The sequence below is a fragment of the Balaenoptera borealis genome, assembly GCF_965194805.1.
Source record: "Balaenoptera borealis genome assembly, chromosome: 13".
In the NCBI taxonomy this organism is placed as follows: domain Eukaryota; kingdom Metazoa; phylum Chordata; class Mammalia; order Artiodactyla; family Balaenopteridae; genus Balaenoptera; species Balaenoptera borealis.
In genome coordinates this window covers 32,637,276-32,653,410 of record NC_138870.1, presented here as the reverse complement: position 1 = coordinate 32,653,410, position 16,135 = coordinate 32,637,276, and the positions used below count along the sequence as shown (strand labels likewise).

The following is a 16,135-nucleotide window of genomic DNA, read 5'->3' as shown; positions in this document are numbered from 1 at the left end:
GCAGAATCCTAACTAGTATTCCTATCTTGGAGTCTTTCCCTGCTATATTCCAACCTACACACCACTAATATCACAAATAGTCATAAAATACCACTTTCATTGCATTACTTCTAAATTTGAATGAGTCCTCAATAACAGATCAAATTTCAACTTCTCAGTCTGTCTTTCAACCTGTCAAGCAAATACCACACACATTTAAAAATATTTAAATATATAATCTTATCTCCAATTACTTATGTAATGTTTATTTTCTTCTTTGTCTTTCTCCATCTGAACTTTCTTTCATACTTGTTTCTGATTTGCCAAACCCTATCTAAAACTATCCTATGTTCTACTATTATTCACAGTATCTATTTTTTAAACCACATATTTTGGCCTCTGATCTTAAACATTTTCAAGCTTAATAGCATGTCATATTCCCCCTCCCCCCGATAAACTATAAATCTATCAGAAAGAGACTAAATTTCGGTTATTTTGTACCTCGACCTGGCACAGCACCTGGTGCATAGCATTCAACAAATGTTTTGCACAGGTGAACATTTTAGGCCTACATTTACAAATGCAAACCTCTACCTCACCTAAATTTAAACAAGATTTTAATCTGTGTCTTTCTTATGACACTGGTCACATTCTTCAATCTAAGTTATAAAAAGGTGATCTCATTCTGAATAGCATATTCTGGCCCAAAGACTGGTTACATCTTTATATTCTACTTCCTCTCCTCTATCCTACCACCCTCATTTCTGAGGTGGCTATGAATTTGGTGAAACAAGTCACCAATCAATAAATAAGGAAAATAAAAGAGAACCTTTTCCAAATTTTAAAAAATCAGTGCTTATACCTGACCTCTCTCAAATTTACACCTTAACCTGACTAGGAAAATACAGGGTCTCAGCGGTGACTTGTAAAAAGTATAAAACAAAAATTACAGTTCTAGGTCAATGATTCCCAAATAAAAATATTTTTTTTAATTGGTAAGACTGACAAATTACTGATATTTTAATTTTGTCAAGAGAGGACTTAAAGGGGGAGAGGCACTTTAAAATCAAAAAAAGTAAGAGGAATATAATTTTAGAACAGTCCTTAAATTGAAAAACCTGACATTATCACTGATTAGCAAGTTTCAGGGACAATAGATTGGGAACTGCTATCAGAGATGTATAAATTAGTTTCAGCTTAGATCAAATATCTTTACCCTAAATGAGACTTTGTTTGAAATGAAATGTTATGACATCTTGCAAAGATGTCCACAAACCATAACACTAAAGGCAAACCAAGTTAAGTAATTTAAAAAGAAAAATAAGGGAAGCTTACTTCTTCTCTAGCCCTTTCCCTCACAAAAGACATTTTATGTATAACTGGTAGAGTCCCTAAACTGAAGAGCAGCAAAAAGTCAAATGTCAAGAAAAACTGTAGAGACCTTTGGAACTATAAAGATGCTCCTATTAGATGATTCTGTAATTAAAGTTAACATACATCAGGTTCCTATAATATACAAGAATACTCTCCTTCAGTTTAATGTATACAATCAAGTTGTTATGACCAAAATGTAAACTTGCTATAGCCTGCTTCATTCATTCCCTTGACAAAAATGTATAGTCCCTTAAGTGTTTTCCTGTCCTTATGCAGACCCCCACACACACTGTCTGCAAAATAATCCTTTCAAGTTCTTTAATACCTCCCCTCCCAATCCATCTCTTCTAAGAACTCTTCCTAAAGGTTAGGTCTCCAACTTGATCAATTATTTATCTCACATCCTTTTCAACTTTTAAGAACCTGTATTTCATTGCTTCTCTGTGGTGTTTGTTCTGCTATCCTTCAAGGCTTAACATAATTTCCTGTTTCTCAATTCTCTAAATATCCGCAGCCCTTTATTTATCCACAGGCCACTTTTACAATACACATGTTTCTATATAGCACTGTGTAGTGGTTAAGCACATTGTTCTCTAATCCTCTGTCACTGATTAGCTAGGTGACCTTGGGTGAGTCATTTAACGTTAATGGTTTCCCCACCAGTAAAATAGGGATAACATCTGTACATACCTCATAGGGTTCTTGTTAAGAGTAAATGAGCTAATAATATACAAAAAGCACTTAGAACAGTGCTTGTTATATATTAAGTGCTATTTATCTAGTATTAGAGTCATTTACCTAATTATAATCTCACCATTCTACCATATATTCTTTTTGTGGGCCAAAATTATATCTTTTCACTTCTGAATCCCCCCATACAGCTTAACAATGTCCTAAACATGTAGGCATGTAAAAACATACTTGTTGAATACTTAATGTTGAATGTTATAAGGGAGCAGTTGTTCTGAGGGGACTCTGTAAATGTTCTCCAGTTATTTCACTTGTCTATATTTTAAGTTCCTAATAGTTCCCAAAATTTTCAACCACAAAACCATCCTAACATCAGAGGGGAAGAAACAAGTACTCCAGGATGGTCTGGGATAAGAATTAAATTTCTATTCTATAGTAGCTCCAATCAGCTGCTAGTGATTACTAAGCATTGTCTGGGATTCTGAGGCCCTTTAGGGTCTCATGATCAGATGCCATGATCAACTAATCTTGCCAACTGTTATAGTAGAAAGTGGAGGTACTCATCTTTTCATTACAAATCTGCAGTTTGACCCTAAGGAGCCCATTCACCCCCCTGCACCCCCACCATACACAAGAAAATTTATTTTAAATTACATATTGTATCTTAAAATTTCACAAGAGTTTTGTATTTTTCTCTATAATGTATCCATGTTAGTTTAAATTTTAAAATATATTTTTCTCTGATCTCCGAGGAGATCTGATGCTCCAAGGAGATGTGTCATGTTTCTTCTGTGGTTTCTTAAGCCCCCTGGTACCTAATACCTCCAGGTACAGCACTACCTCACTTTGAGAAACACAGTCTTTGACTACACGTTTCCTGTGGTTTACTGCTTTTACATCCTCCCAATAGCAACTAAAATATTACTCCCTGAATAACCAGAAGTTTGAGATATATAACAGAATAAGAATAGCACTTTTACATTTTCATGCTTAAAATGTAACACATTAAATGCTTAAGCATTTGTAAAATGACTTCATAACTCATTTAATATTCACATTTTAGAAAATATTATAATCAAATTGTATGAAATTATAATCATATATCATCTAAATCTTGTGAAGCCTGTAAATGAATTTTCACTTTTCTCCAAAGTGGAAGTTTGATGGTAGAACACTAGCCAGGAATAATCAAGATAAATTTCTAAAATAAAATGCTAACATATTCTTCAACAGGATAAATGTGCCTGCTAAAATTATTGGGCACAGTTACAATATTTGGTGAATACAAAAATTGTCTTTCCTTTTACAAATTCGTTAGAATTTAAATGTGTTATATTCTAACCATATACCACTCTCCTGGGTCTACTTGTGAAAAAAATTGTATTTAATGGCTTAGAGTTTCAATCAAAACAATTTTTTTCATCAAGGAATTTGATCAAATGAAATTATAGGCCCACATGATTTCCATCCTAATGGACTCCAAGGTCAATAGCAATGAATAGGTTATATAAAACAAAATTGCCAACCCATTATGTTTTATGTGATTACTCCTAAATACAAAGTACATTGTAAATTCTCTGTAAGTTATTAAAGTAAAAACTATTTATTTTACCTCACTTTAAAACAAACTATATTGGATTTTTATGGTTGATAGTGCCCACCCCCATCAATGTATTTAAGGGCCTCAAGGAATGTCCTCTTCCATAATACTTCACAAATTCATGCAAAGATTATATATTGACCTAAAAGAAACCCCTCCCAAGAAAGACGGGCAGGGCGGGAAGAAGGCAGAAAAGGGCTCAGGTGCTCATTAGAGGAGGACGCGGGACACACGGTGAGCAGAGAACCGCATGGAAAGTAGCCCCACCCGTGAAGCCTTTGGAAACACAGCGGGAAGAAGCTGGATTGCTTCTGGTTTAGGAATAGAGACTTGGTGCTAGGATCTCCCATCTTAGATAACGATTGAAAGACGCACTCCTGACAAGTTCTTTCCAGCTAAGTCTGTGCACTCCCCTCCAGGGCTAACGGAAGAGGCGCCATTACGGAAATGAATGTCCAGGGACTCAAATGCTACAGTCTCAGTCTCCAGCAGTACAACTCACCGGGATCCCCCGACCCAATTCATCTCCTCAAAACTTCGGAGCAAGAAGACACCGGGGTCGCGACAGGCTGTTGCTCTGACTTCTTCGTCTTGGGCTGAGCAACAGGTTCTTACGCCTCAGATGGCCCCTTCTCGGCTCCAGAGAGTATGACCCACCTCCCGACAGCCTCTGCGGCCTGGGGTAGGCTGCTTCCGGGCCTCCCGACGGCCTCTGCGGTTTCCGCGGAGAACGTATCCTGACAGAGCCGCAAGCGAAGCTCTGGGAAAGCAGTCAGCCCGCCTCAAGGAAAAAGAGCACAGATTTTACAGCTCAGGCAAGGGAAACCTAAGTAAATGAAATACCGGATTGTGGCCACAGGGTTAGTGTTTCAAACCACCTGCACCGTAATTTTATTTAGTTCTGTATTGGTTTCAGCCTCTTCTTTCAGGTCAAAGACCAGACTTGGTGGAGAAAAAGAGAGGACAACGTTATAGATCTATAATCCTAAAGATAATATTTCCTTTCCCACTTACCACTCTTTCTCCAAATCCTTTAAAATCTTTCACTTGTAGTTTTAATATTCAGTAAACAGTTGTCTATTAGAAACATTGCACTATAGTAACTGATTATTCTGTATATTTTGTTATTTTTTGAGAGAACTTCATCAAAACTTAATTTAGCTGTAAAGGCCCAAAGACTTTAAACTCCTTACTGAAAAAAAACCTCAAAACAAAAATTGGGTTTTGCTGTTCATATCCGTATTATGTTTGTATATCCTTACAAAAATTTATCTTACAAAGTGTTCTATGATATTTTGGTTAGAAACTAGGAATCTCTTATCCCAAACAAATGCACAAAATACTTTTTTTTCCCCAATTGTCATTATTGTTTTCCACATTTTAACCTGGGGAATATCTCATAATTTCAAATATAATACATTTTCTGTTGTCATTAGGAAATAGTACCTAAAATAGGATTATGTCCCAGGATAGACATCTTGTGTAATCATATAAATACTGATTTTTATAACAAAAATTCAGTGAAGTACTAAAAAATTAGACTAGTTATTAGGTAGTTATTTGTAACAGCTGAAATGTTGACCTAAGATCTCATCATCAATGTTATGCCTCACATGAATAAGGCTAGCATGACTGATAGATAATAAGAGTCAAAGACTGAGCTGTTTTAGGGCCAGAGGGCAATTAGGTAACCTCTTGGGTCAGGAAACTGTTCAAGAAAGAAATACAGCACTGATAAAATATTATTTAGCATTTGTTGAAAAGGAAATCCATCCAAAATTCTTAAACCTTAATTTATCTTTATTACTAAAAATTATTTACTTTCTGGTGATTTACTATCTAAACACACAAGCTTATATTATCTACATGATATATATTTTTATTTACATACCTGTATATGTAGATCTCTTTATTATAAAAAATTACTTACGTTTTATAGTTTATAAATCATATAGTTTTCCTAATATATGTAAATATATGTATATGTTCTCTAACATATATAAAATGTATTTAATCCTACTCTTCCATGGACATTGGTAGTATCCACTTTGACACAGACATTGAGAGTATCTCACTTGAGAACAGAGTAATTTAATAATTATTGCTTATTTTTAATTTTTATTTACTTTCAATATCTTTGTCTAAGATTATTTCTCCCCTCTTAAGAAAATTTTAATACTTCCCCATATAAAAACATGTAAACTTGACAAGCTTGAGTGGAAATTAGACTGAACTATGTTTACTATAGTAAGCAGTGATTTTTTTTTTTTTCCACCTCCCTTTTCTCTAGTTTGGAACTCAAATTAACATTATCGTTGCTTTAATTGCATCATGCCAGTATAAAAAAATGAAAGAAGTACTTTGACATTCATAATTTCTTATTTAAATGGCATATATTTCCAACTGGAATTACCTATCTGTTTTTCTATCATCTCTGCCTTTCCTGAAGGCTTGAGCCTAGTCTCAGATGCTCAAATCAATCCTGACCCTTGGGGGCAGGGTGGGATGAAGGGTGGGAGTGGAATTTAAGTGCTGATAGTTAGGCCTGTACTTTAGTGGCTTAACAAGTTAAATCTTATATTGACCTTTTCCCTTGTTCTAGTAACTGGACTTCAACCTTCCTTCTATCACATTTCTGGCAACCAAATTTCTCTTCTTGATCATTTTCTTTATACCCAGTTCCTCAGTCTAACAAGGCTTTCACTCCAGGCTTTAAAAGCTTTTTCCTCTACCCCAGCTTCATTACCAGTTGGTAAACTGACCTGCCTACATATTTAGGCCTGCATATTTAGGTCTCTAATTTTCTTTGCTTCTAGATTTCCCACTGCCCTGCTCCTCCCCTGATCTTGTTGTCCTATGCCAGTGATACAGGCCACTTCCCTTGACTGCCAGCTGCTTTCTGACCCATGCATCCCTCTGTGTATCATGTTCTGCCAACTGAACATCCTCCTATCACCCCCAGTTAAGTTTATCCTGACCCTCCACATGTCCTATCGTAGTGAGGAGATGTGACATAAAGAATTAAAATTTATACATGTAAGGCAGCCTTATTTTGACACATGAGAAGCATGAGATTAGGAACAAAAATTTTTTTGAAAATAACCACTATGACACTATGATCTCTATGTACAGACTTAGAAAGTCTTGATGGAATGATAGATTACTGTGCTAATACGGCCAGCTATCAAAGAATCTTGCATGAATTTGCTACTCATGTATTAGTAAATCTGCTGAATTGAATGCAAACAAATGAAAAGAGATCTGTGATGATTCTTGGAACTCATATAGGTACCTGGAAAAGAAGGAGTTTGGAAAGTTTAAGAATATGGTTACTAATAAAAGTGAGGGTAGTTCTTTATTCACCGTAAACTGAATAATGAAGATCACAACACTGAGGCAAGTTTTATATTCTAGCACAGGGTTTGGCAAACTTCTCCAGAGGCCAGATAATGAATACTTTGGGCTCTATTTCATCTACCCAGTTCTGCCACTGTGGCTTGAAAGCCAAGAAGTAAATAAATGGGTGTGGCTTGAAAGACAATAAGTAAATAAGTGGGTATGGCTGTGTTCCAATAAAGCTTCATTTATGGACACTGAAATAAAGATTTCATATAATTTTCACATGTCACAAAATATTATTCTTCTTTTGATATATTTTCAGCCATATTTTGAATATAAAAACTATTCTTAGCTCATGGGCTATATAAAAATAGGTGGTGGGACAAATGTGGCCCACTGGTTGGGTTGTAATTTGCCAACCTCTGTTCTAGTTTAATGCATATCTTCCCAGGCTTCCAACTGACTAGAAATGTGTGTGTATGTTGTGTATGGGAGAACGGGGGCAGAGGAGAAACAAAAATGTTTTTGCATTTTTGAGAATAACTCATCTTTGCCTAAAAACATGCCTTTTACATTTTTTAAAATATCAAAATTTTGCTTGACTATTTAGCAGTTAAATTCTCCATTAGGGATGTAGAGAATTTTTTTAAACACTTTTGATTTTTATCAAATAATCAAAATGGAAATGGGAAGTAGCCAGCAGATTATCTGTAAACCTAAACAAAACAAACAAAGCAAAAGCTTACAAAAGACAAGAAACTCTTGCAAAATGACGTAAGATCCTGAAGAAGCTATTTCTACCATCTAACTCCTGTTTGATTCCCAAATGGTTAACTTTTGATTATAAAGTAACATACCTCCAAGTAACAACTCTAAAGGACACAAGGGGGTGGTAGAAGTGAAACACTGCTCTCATTTATTTAATAGTCACCTTGTAAATAATCACCAATGCATCAGATCTCTATTGCTAAAAATAGCAGTTATAGGGCTGGAAGGTTTTCATTATAAGGACAAGTAAACTTTGGAATGGACGCATAGCAAAGAATTATTTTCTATTATACAGAAGACTTATCTCCTATTTATTTACAAAAAAATAGGCTCAACTTGTCTGATAGGTTCTGGGACTTCATGTGAAATTACAGAGACGGAAAAAAAAATTTAATGGGGGAGGGAGGAGTGCCGGAAAACAGATCCAAGTACTTGATACTTTGTTTTTTTCCAGTGCCCCTCCCATATGTCACTTTCATCTCTCTCCCTTTCAGATTCATTCCATACCCTTTTCATTATATGTTGATCTTCGTGTCCCTCTTCTCTCATCTCCCCAGTTCCTCCTCCCTCATTCGTTTTTTAGCTCTTAGAAATCTCACTTTCTTTTTGCTCTTCCTCTGTGGTATCTACTAAAACCTTAGAGAAGTGATGTATTTTCTGAAACTTCTGTGGGTTTCTAAGTGACGCTGAGCATGCTCAGTCGCTAGGGGAGGTTTTGTCGCCAGCAGCTGCCCTGATTCGACCTCTCCAAAAATAGACATTTAACTCTCTGAACTGTTTAAGGATGTAATTCGTTTTGCTCTCTCTTCATTTTCAAGGTTCAAAGGAAAGCAGCGAGGATTCCAGGGGTCCCGTCGCCCCTACAGCCAATGAGGGGCCTGAGAGGGAGGAGCTTGGGGCTGCTTGGTGCAGCTTGAGCTTCCGAGGGAATCATCCCCAGTAGACGCAGTGGAGTCTGTGCTGTGCTGCATGTCACAGAACAAAATCTTAAAAAATAAAAACAAAAAACAGAAGAGGAGAAACGCTGCAGAGTATGGAACGCTGTAGAACTTTCTGAAACATTTGCTTGGGATTCCCGGGGAGCATGATCTTTTAAAACCAATTCTTTCTGAAGCCGGTTTGGGTAACTGGGAAAATGATACATATGCTAAATGCAGCAGCTGATCGAGTGAAATGGACCAGATCGAGGACTGCTAAAAGGGCTGCCTGCGTGGTGGCTGCAGCCTATGCTCTGAAAACCCTCTGTCCCATCATTGGCAAGCGTTTAAAGCAATCTGGCCACTGGAAGAAAAAAGAAGCTTACCCGGCTGCAGAGAACAGAGAAATACTGCATTGCGCCGAGGCCACTTGTAAAAAACCTTCGCCTGGAGTGAATGCAGATTTTTTCAAACAGCTACTAGAACTTCGGAAAATTCTCTTCCCAAAACTTGTGACCACTGAGACAGGATGGCTCTGCCTCCACTCAGTAGCTCTAATCTCAAGAACCTTTCTGTCTATCTATGTAGCTGGTTTGGATGGAAAAATCGTGAAAAGCATTGTGGAAAAGAAGCCTCGGACTTTCATCATCAAATTAATCAAGTGGCTTATGATAGCCATTCCTGCCACCTTTGTCAACAGTGCAATAAGGTACCTAGAGGGCAAATTGGCCTTGGCCTTCAGAACTCGCCTAGTCGACCATGCCTATGAAACCTATTTTACAAATCAGACTTATTATAAGGTGATCAATATGGATGGGAGGCTGGCAAACCCTGACCAGTCTCTTACTGAGGATATTATGATGTTCTCTCAGTCTGTGGCTCACTTGTATTCCAATCTGACCAAACCTATTTTAGATGTAATCCTGACTTCCTATACACTCATCAAGACTGCTACATCCAGAGGAGCAAGCCCAATTGGGCCCACCCTTTTAGCAGGCCTTGTGGTATATGCCACTGCTAAAGTGTTAAAAGCCTGCTCTCCCAAATTTGGTAAATTGGTGGCTGAAGAAGCTCATAGGAAAGGCTATTTGCGGTATGTGCACTCCAGAATTATAGCCAATGTTGAAGAAATTGCCTTCTACAGAGGACATAAGGTAAGAAAGAAATTAAGGTGACGGGTGAAATGTGAGACTGTTCAAGCTGCCACTGCAGTGCTAGATACCATCTGTTGTACTGTTGATGGACCCACTTCTTTAGGGTTTTAGATTCTTATGACATTCAAACCTGTATTAAAATATATGCTTCATTACCCTTTTTAATCACAAACTGTTAAAGAATTATATGTAGAGTGCAAACTTTTCTAAAGTTTCATGAAAATAACATTTTCAGCATTCTAAAAAAGTCTACTTAGTCTCAGTTATCCAAATATGCTCAGAATTATCTCTAAAGCATTTTCTTAAAACTGAAATCCTAAGTAGATGGTCCTAGAACATTGAAGAAAAAATATGTTTGGAAACTAAGTAAACATACTTCCACTGAGATGGAAAATTTAGGATGGCATTGTTTGTTTGTTTGTTTTTCAAGAGAAAAAAAAGTGCTTTCATATGAAAGACAGGTGTGACAATTTTGCATGCCTGGTCCATGATGGAGTTCTTCAGTTCTAAGAAGTGCAGGAGAGTGGCTTACAAATGGCATTTCCATTACTCTTAATGTTCAGTACCATATTTTGACACAAATAAAAAAAGGTAGTGAAATAAAATTTTGTCTAGCTTAGAGGGAAAAGCTAAGATTAGAGATGAAGAGGAAAAAAGGAGTTCCAGAATGTTATTTTTAAATATTAAAGATTTTCAACATTAAACAGGTCCCTTAAATAGTTAACCTGATTACATAAACTTGCAGTACATTAAAGACTTTTTAAGGTGATGCATCTGAAATCGTACTACAAATGACTTGGCAAAGGAAATAGTAAGTTATTCTAAAGTTGAAATGGTATTATAATTACGAAGCAGAATTATTTAATTTTGAAACATCATCAATAACAACAAAAAAAGAAATTTTATAGTAGTACCAATCTGAAGAAGAAAATTTAAAGCAAATTTAGGACTTCTATTCCCACTTGAAAATTGGCTTAATATGTTGTAGTAATCATATTTATGTCATTCTTGAATCACTGAGCTCAGTGATATAAATTATAGCATGTGGTAGGCTTCTTGCATTTAAGACAAAACCTAGTAAATTGAGTTAGTTCAAAAGTGGAGTCTAATTACACATATACATGTCATGTGTTTATTTTCAGATATTTTTGCTGTAATCAAAAAGGATAAGGTTCTGTTTATTCATGTCTTACGGAATATCATTTAATTTTAACATCTTATACATATAAATTTGAAAACATAAGTATAAATCACTTATATATATGTATATTTAACATTATATTTACTGAATATCAGACATTTAAAAAATAATACAGGTGTGATTACAACTAAATAATGACTAATTCTGACATTAATCTGTATTTACTGATTGTTAGAATCACAGATAATAGTATACTAAGTAAAACAAAATAATATGTAATTATCTTTAAAGAAAGTTCTCAAGCATATGTTATTTATTTTTATAGTTCATACTAGGTTAATTCTTATCTCTTTTTCTCTCCATAGGTAGAAATGAAGCAACTCCAGAAAAGTTACAAAGCTTTAGCAAATCAGATGAACCTCATTTTATCCAAACGTTTGTGGTACATCATGATAGAGCAGTTCTTGATGAAGTATGTTTGGAGCAGCAGTGGACTAATTATGGTGGCTCTACCTATTATCACTGCAACTGGCTTTGCAGATGGTGGTAATGGCATTTATGCTTAATATTAAATATACGTTTCTGATTATTTCTCTTTAAGGTGTCACTGCTGGAGTTATGTCAGTGAATTGTGTAGCCATCATTCTATAGTCCTTAATGGTCAGAAACAATGGCAGACTTTGCAACATCCAGTAATAAGACCAGCAGTATGAAAGAAGTGACTCAAAAGACCTTTCCAGTTCTGTGATATTTCAGAAATCTCTGATGTAGTGTTTTTGGGAGTTGATCGTGAGCAATTTTAATTATACTGCCTAATATAGAATGATTCTCTAGTTTACAGTTCAACTCAACACAAATTAATACCTTCAAAAAGAGTATAATAGAAAGTCTCCCCATGTGTTGTAAATTTCAGTTCTGCACATAGCATGCATTTAGTCTATAAATATTCTATAACTAGATCTGCCCTGATTTGTGATTTGAATAGTTGGTTGACTACATTAGACAACTAATAATACTGTTTCAGGGAGAGCTTCATGCCATGGAACAAGGTCTCCTCTACTTGTAGGTAATATAGAAAACCTCCTATTTGGTGGTATTGTGAGGATAGGGGTTGTAAAGTTGCAGGTGTCTAATTCTATCCTATCACTGTCCCAGTGGTTTTTTTTAATCAACATTTTTCATCCTTTGGAACAACTAAGAAAGATAAAGACAAGGAGGACAATATTAAAATGTTATGTAATACTTGAGATGGGAGTTTGGGTCTTAATTGGCAGGACAGAGGGGGATTAATTAAAGAAGCAGCATTTTCCTCTATTTTTCCGAAGTAAAATATTCCCCCTCCTCTTTAAAAACCACTTGACCAAAATTGGTCTTAGTGTTGAAGGAGCTAGACAAAAACATGGGCTTTGTGGTGAGACAGAGCTTTGCTCAACTGCTTTCCCTCTTTCTGTCTGTGTCCTTTTAGTCATGTTAATTAAACTGTCTAAACCTCAGTTTCCTCATCTGTAAAATGAGAATCAGAAAGGCTACTTCAGAGTGGGGTGGTGAGGATTTAGTAGAATAATGTATCAAGAGCATGTATCAAGAACATTGACATGGTGACAATTATTGCCTAGAAAACAAAAGGCAACACTAAGAAAAATGTAACAGAATTCACACTATTTTACAGTTATTTTTGGTGTAGAATTAAGTATTAATAGTTATTTGTTTGAAGTCATCCAATAAAAAGTAAAAAATTACCATATGCTTTAATATTTAAAACAGTGCTTTAATGCTTTACCAATTCTCACAAAAACACCTGTCAAATTTGAGTCATTCTTAACCTAAAATTGTTCATTTTGGCAAAGTAGGATTTGTCAATCCCTTGTGGTAAGTGCTATGCATATACCAAATGTACTCTGCAACTCAACTGTCTAATAGTGTATTTAGACCACTAGGAAAACTGAATTTTATCTGTTTATTTAATGTTTTCAAAATTCGTTTTAATCGTTTTAAAAAGCTTCTATTGAAAAAGGCATTGTTAGTATTTTTAGATTTAATCCTTTCATAATGAAATAAAATAAATTGCTTTTTCAAAAGGGTATTAGAGAAAAAAAAGACAAAAATGTATGGTCTTAAGATTAGTTTTACTAAGAAATTTAACAAAATTGTCAGATATTCATAGTGAATATCTATCCATCAGTTTATGGATATTTTAAAAGTTTCATGTATAATGTATATTAGAAACTACCCCAATGACAAAATTATGGTGTTGTTCTGTTAGTCTTTGGAAGAACTGGTCTTATTAGAAAACCCTGGAGTATTCAACATAGAACAGAGAAAATGCAGATATTAATGGTGACAAATTAACCCCACAGAGACCAGTAAGAAGTAAACAATGTATGCAAACAATCTAACAATCTTCTGTAGGTGATGTAATAAGATATTTAAAAATAAATCCTACAAATCTTGAAAATACAATAGTAAATTAAAGAAACAGCATTAAAATTTTAGATTGAAATTGTGCTAATAATCACATTGATGCAAGTGAAACAAAATAATTCTTAAAGCTTCTTTTCAAAAGAAAATTTTATAAAAAGAAAAGCAATATAAGAATTTCATAGAAGAATAAAATGAATTCATATGATAATATTAAGAGAGTATGCTTCAATATCTTCTGTAATTTCTAAGGTTACTGTGATGATGATGACATACCACATGAAAACATTAAGTTATCATTTTACTCAGACAAAATAATTGATTTTTTTTTTAGATAATGATATTATCTTTGAGGCTTTAGGTCTTGGAATTAAATACTATCTATCCTAATCTAGTCTTCAGTCTTAATTTATACTTACGCCCTGAGCTGTCTCTTACATTAGAGATAAATTAAGCACATGATAGTACATATTTTAATGCAAAAATAGATGGAAAGAAATGGATGAGTAAGAGAGGGATGGCAAAGAGAAAAGGGAGAAAAAGCAGAAAAGAGGAAAGAAAGAGAAGAGTAAAGGAAGAAACAGGCCACTGTTCAAATCTTGACTCTGCTAGTTAGTAGTTATCCATCCTTAAGAAAGTTACAGAAACTTTATATGCCTCAGTTTTCCTTTCTTAACTATAGGAATATATATTCCTATATATACTATAGGAATGTATATATTTTACAGAATTTTACAGAATTGTTATAAAATTATAAATAATGTATTTAATGTGCCTTGAAACAGTCCATGGCAAATAGTAAGAATTTAGGTGGAAGCAACGGTTAATATTTATTACATTCTTACTATGTGGGCTCTGGTATCAGATTGCCTGGGTTCAAATGCTGGCTGTTTTGCTTACTGGGCTGTGACTTTGGACAAATCATTTAACCTTTTTGTACTTCAGTTTCCCCATTTCCAAGATGGGGGAAATTATAGCAGGGTTGTTATGAAGATTAAGGAAGATCCCATGTGTAGAATTTAGAGCAATGCCTGCATCATAGGAAATGCTCAATAGATGTTTGCTGGCCTGATTATTGTTAAAAGAGCAAGGCATTTGAAAGTGATTAGGAAGTTGGAGGTAAAGATGCAAATAGGAGGAATAGCCTACATAAATTGTTTGAATATTTGTTTGAATATTTATATTCAAGTTCACATTACAAAACTGCATATGGTATCATGTCATTTTCACGTCAGAAGAGGAGCTTACAGGTGATCTAGTCTGGAGCCCCAGGTCTGCCTAAGGTCACACAAATGGTTAGTGGAAGCACTAAGGATAGAAGACATTATGTAATTCCTTGTGCATTGCTTTTTTTCCCTTCACTATGCTGCCTCTATATTAGCTGTATTGGAACTTATTCTATAAGGGACTTAACTTATTTGAGACCAAGTAATCATAGGACCAAATGGTTGAAAAAGGTATTGAAATGGTTAATTTTGTATCATCTCTATTATCTTTATAGAGGACATTACCCCTTTATTTGCTTCATATTAAGAGAAAGACTGAAATTATGTGAAGAAAATAGTTACTTGGGAGCTATAATCTCAGTTGTTTAATCTTATAGGCCACTTCCACTTTTCTTCTCTTTATATCAAGAGCAGTTCTGGGCAAGGCCAGGGAAAGCTACTTATAGGTCTCTCCCGCCAGACCTTATTACAGACACCTAACGAGTAGGGAAGAGAGCAGCTAAGCCACTGGCACTGCCAGTGTTGGTAATCTGCTAGTGTGAGGTGGCACATCAGAAGTAGCAACTGAGAGATACTGTTCTTAGGAATAGAACTATATTCTACCCATCACCCTAGTAACATGGGTGATGTTTGTATTCTCAAAATGTACCTGCAACAAGATTAGATCCATAGCTCCTGCTGCATTAGTATGTCTCATATTCCAATGTCAAATTATTCAAATAAAATGTTATATTATAGGTCAGTTTAGATATGATTACTCTCCTGTCGACCAATAACAGTAATTATCAATATATATCAAAGACATACTTTTAGCTGTAAGTAGCTATGCATATATGTAGTTATGATTTTTAAAGTATAACACATATGTGAACAAGACACAATCATTAGTGCACCACTCAACCAATTGTCAGCAAGTTAAGACATATACATAATTACAACTCAGAAGAAATAGAACCTTACCTTCATCCCAGAAGCCTCCATACCCCTTCCCAGTCCTATCCTCATCATTAGCCCCCCACCCCAACTCCACTTACTCCTGCCCTTGCCATGCCACAGCAAAGATAATTATTTTACTGACCATTCATTAATATTTGCTGGTTTTTGAATCTTCTATAAATAGTATCGTATAGTACGCATGAGCATTCTAGTCGCTCCACATCTTTGTCAATGTTTGACGTCAGTCTTTTTCGTTTAGGCATTTTTCATCTTAGGCATATGGTGAGTGTATAGTGGTACTTTACTGTGGTCTTAGTTTTCATTTCTTTGATGGCTAATGAGATTAAGCACTTTTTATTCATTTATTGGCCATTTGGATAGCTGTTCTTATGAAGTGCTGATAATTTTTTTGATTAATTTTAAATTAGCTTATCTTTTTTTTCTAATTGATTTGTGAGAGCTGTTATGTATTCTGTAATAAGTCTTTTGTCAGACACACACACAAAAAATCTCAAATATCTTTTCCCACTTGATTCTTCCTTTTTCAGTCTCTTAACAGTGTCCAAGAGAAGTTATCATTTTAATATAGTTCA

The 16,135-nt window shown here is 35.1% G+C and overlaps 1 protein-coding gene across 2 annotated transcripts in view; it reads left to right on the top strand.

Moving 5' to 3' along the window:
- The first annotated feature begins 13 nt into the window (after nucleotides 1-13).
- The window catches only part of ABCD2 (ATP binding cassette subfamily D member 2), a 99,353-nt gene continuing 83,231 nt past the window's right edge, over nucleotides 14-16,135 (top strand). For both annotated transcript variants that reach the window (XM_082349393.1, XM_082349394.1), the window contains exons 1-2: nucleotides 14-9,821; nucleotides 11,328-11,508. In XM_082349393.1, the coding sequence (XP_082205519.1) occupies nucleotides 8,886-9,821; nucleotides 11,328-11,508 (1,117 nt within the window). In that variant the 5' untranslated portion in view covers nucleotides 14-8,885. The remainder of the gene's footprint in view (nucleotides 9,822-11,327; nucleotides 11,509-16,135) is intronic.